The sequence below is a fragment of the Aplysia californica genome, unplaced genomic scaffold (genome assembly GCF_000002075.1).
Source record: "Aplysia californica isolate F4 #8 unplaced genomic scaffold, AplCal3.0 scaffold01256, whole genome shotgun sequence".
Classification (NCBI taxonomy): domain Eukaryota; kingdom Metazoa; phylum Mollusca; class Gastropoda; order Aplysiida; family Aplysiidae; genus Aplysia; species Aplysia californica.
The window spans coordinates 76,896-79,385 of record NW_004798526.1 but is presented as its reverse complement, the minus strand read 5'-3'; the positions used below and the strand labels follow the sequence as shown (position 1 = coordinate 79,385).

The 2,490-nt window shown below is 41.2% G+C and overlaps 1 protein-coding gene across 1 annotated transcript in view; it reads left to right on the top strand.

Annotated features, from left to right (window-relative positions):
• The window catches only part of LOC101864040 (bromodomain-containing protein 4B), a gene marked incomplete in the record, with an annotated part of 13,273 nt that overhangs the window by 7,044 nt on the left and 3,739 nt on the right, over positions 1 to 2,490 (top strand). The window contains 1 exon segment of the mRNA XM_013090396.2: positions 1,575 to 1,712. Within this exon segment, the coding sequence (XP_012945850.1) occupies positions 1,575 to 1,712 (138 nt within the window).

Here is a 2,490-nt window from a genome sequence, read left to right as displayed (position 1 = left end):
AACGATAGATAGATAGATAGATAGATAGATAGATAGATAGATAGATAGATAGATAGATAGATAGATAGATAGATAGATAGATAGATAGATAGATAAGAAAGAAGGATCAAACCACTCCAGAGCACCCGCCGAGGGATGAGAAGGAAAATCTGTGGCGGTTAAAAAAAAAGTCACCGTATTCATGACCACGTCCTTATTTAAAGGCCACATTACTAATTTGTCGCTTTTAAGCACAAGGGCTATCCCGAAAAATGCTGCTTTGAGAAAATCGAAGGTAAAGTTTTTGCACTTTGTTCAGTTTCGTAAAAAGACAAGGAGATTTTTCTCTACAACCAAACAAATATACACACCAATGAAACCAAACTTCTCCTATACTATAGGTAGGGCAATGCCCACTTTTGGTGTAGGTCAAGATTTCTGGAACCCCCCGAAATCTGGGTTAGCCCGCTTGTCCTTAAAAGCGACCAGTTGTGTTGACCATTATAGCCCTTATTCCTAGTGTTAACCCTTTCAAGAGAGGAACAAAATAGAAGCCCACAACAACAACCACAACAACGCAACGCAAATAAGTGAGAGAAAAAAACCCACCCAAGAGCATCTCGGGTTTGAACCCCAATTCTGCAAGTAACGGTGACTTCTGATTTTGGTCTTTCACAAGCGTTACAAAGGCCAAAAATTAAATGCACGAAAAGTGTATACATTATGGTAATGATGCTTGGCCTCGTTTATCATGATAGTACACCCCCCAACTTTTCGAAATATATATATACACACACTCAAACAAACACATACACACACTCAAATAAACACACACACATTCACTCACTCAAACAAGCACATACACTTATATACGCACACTCAACCAAAAACAAACACATACTCAGATTGAAACAAATATATGATAGATATACCCACAAAGACACACACAAACTAGATCTAATACAATCATTTACACTTACAAACTCTCAAATAAATACGTAGGCTACATAATATACACATGCACTCAAACAAAAACATGGGCCACATTTACACGTACACACACTCAAACAAAAACATGGGCCACATTTACACATACACACACTCAAACAAAAACATGGGCCACACTTACACATACACACACTCAAACAAAAACATGGGCCACATTTACACATACACACACTCAAACAAAAACATGGGCTACATTTACACATACACACACTCAAACAAAAACATGGGCCACATTTACACTTACACACACTCAAACAAAAACACGGGCCACATTTACACATACACACACTCAAACAACAATAACAACAACAACAACAACAACGAAAACAACAGCAGTAACAGCGAACATTTAGACCATTATCATTTTCACCAATAACAAAAACAACTACAACAACAGCACCAAACTTAACTTAGACCATTATCATTACCACCACCACCACCACCACCACCAACAACAACAACAGCAAACATTTAGACATTTTAATCATTATCACCAATAACAACAACAACAACAGCAACAACAGCAACAACAACAACAACAACAGCAACAACAACAACAGCAACAACAACAACCATTGTTCCCTCAGGTGAATGGAACAACTCCCCGGCCTTTTTGAGGTCCACCCCCTGCACGCCCCCGGGCACCCCGCCCCCTGACGTCACAGCGGAGCTGACAGGGAAACTCTTACAGAAGAAAGAACAAGAGACGGGGATAGATAGAAGAGGTACTGGGAGAGAGAGAGACGGAGAGAGAGAGAGAGAAAGAGAGAGAGAGAGAGAGAGATAGAGAGACCAGGAACTCGGATATAGTAATAATAATAAATAAATAGCATTTGTATAGCGCATGTCCCCACTCGAAAGCAAGCTCTATGCGTTTTACACTATATTAGTACCCCAGCAGACCATAGAACACTCAGAAACATTCTCAACTGCCCGGAAAGCATAATACAATACAAGCAACCGGTTAAGCGCTCAAACTCTTAACAAACTGACAAGATCTTTCACTGTCTATAGCTGGGTACCCATTCCCACCTGGGTGAAGTGGGGAAAATTCGTGTAAAATGCCTTTCCCAAGGACACAACGTCGGGCCCGCTGCTCGAAACCCCGAACCCACAACCTGGCGATTACGAGTCCGATAGCCTAACCACTAGGTCCATAGATCTGTCGCCGAAATACTCAGTACAACAGTATCAGCTTAGAAAATTAATGTGCCAAATGCAAGAAGCCAGTCCGATAGAGATAAGGAACAGAAAATATTTCCCTTCGGAGATCTTCATAATGTGGTGAACACATTGGCTAGAGACGTGCCCACTATCTAGGATAATATGCAAGCACAAAGAGGACTCGATGGATCCTAATCTTATTGTTGGAACTATGTTGTGTACCGCTCCCATAATATATTCTTGTAAGCAATGGAGGAAAAGAGAGAAAAAAGGGGTTGGGGGTCGGGGAGCAAAGAGGGGAGAGGGGAAAAGGGAACCAGAGGGAGAAAAAGGGTGAGC